The following is a 429-nucleotide window of genomic DNA, read 5'->3' on the forward strand; positions in this document are numbered from 1 at the left end:
CATATATCAAATGCATCCTTATGTACAAAACTTAGTTACAACTACAGGAAGTCAGCAGTAATGAGAGAATCAGACTACAATAGAAAATAACAATAGTGTGGACTTTGGCTTCCTCACCCAATTTTTTTCTTTCCTCTTTTATCAAGTAACAAAGAAAACAGCCCAAGTCCTCTACTTATGATAAATATTAGACAACAAAAATACTTACACGGGACTGGAATTCAAAGAGCAATGATCCACCATCATTTCTGGAAGGAAATCCAACTTAAACGCAGCCATCACCTCACTCTCCCCTTCAGAAGCCAATGATATTAACTTGCTGCACTTGTCTGATCCACAAATATACACAGCTTTAGCTTCCTGGGCCCCACAAAAAACACAAAGTGGAAACAGGAGCTCAGGGACGCCAGCAGTGAGTGCCACAGAAGC

At 40.1% G+C, this 429-nt stretch overlaps 1 protein-coding gene across 7 annotated transcripts in view; it reads right to left on the reverse strand.

The window, feature by feature from the left end:
- CELF1 (CUGBP, Elav-like family member 1) overlaps positions 1 to 429 on the reverse strand; it is a 63,169-nt gene that overhangs the window by 25,082 nt on the left and 37,658 nt on the right. For 6 of the 7 annotated variants that reach the window (XM_010842409.1, XM_010842411.1, XM_010842410.1 and 3 more), the window contains exon 4: positions 209 to 360. The exons of the other annotated variant lie outside the window; for it this stretch is intronic. In XM_010842409.1, coding sequence (XP_010840711.1) covers positions 209 to 279 — 71 coding nt within the window. In that variant the 5' untranslated portion in view covers positions 280 to 360. The remainder of the gene's footprint in view (positions 1 to 208; positions 361 to 429) is intronic. 7 annotated transcript variants of the gene reach the window in all.

This window comes from Bison bison, unplaced genomic scaffold, assembly GCF_000754665.1.
Source record: "Bison bison bison isolate TAMUID 2011002044 unplaced genomic scaffold, Bison_UMD1.0 scf7180017864178, whole genome shotgun sequence".
NCBI classification, from domain to species: domain Eukaryota; kingdom Metazoa; phylum Chordata; class Mammalia; order Artiodactyla; family Bovidae; genus Bison; species Bison bison.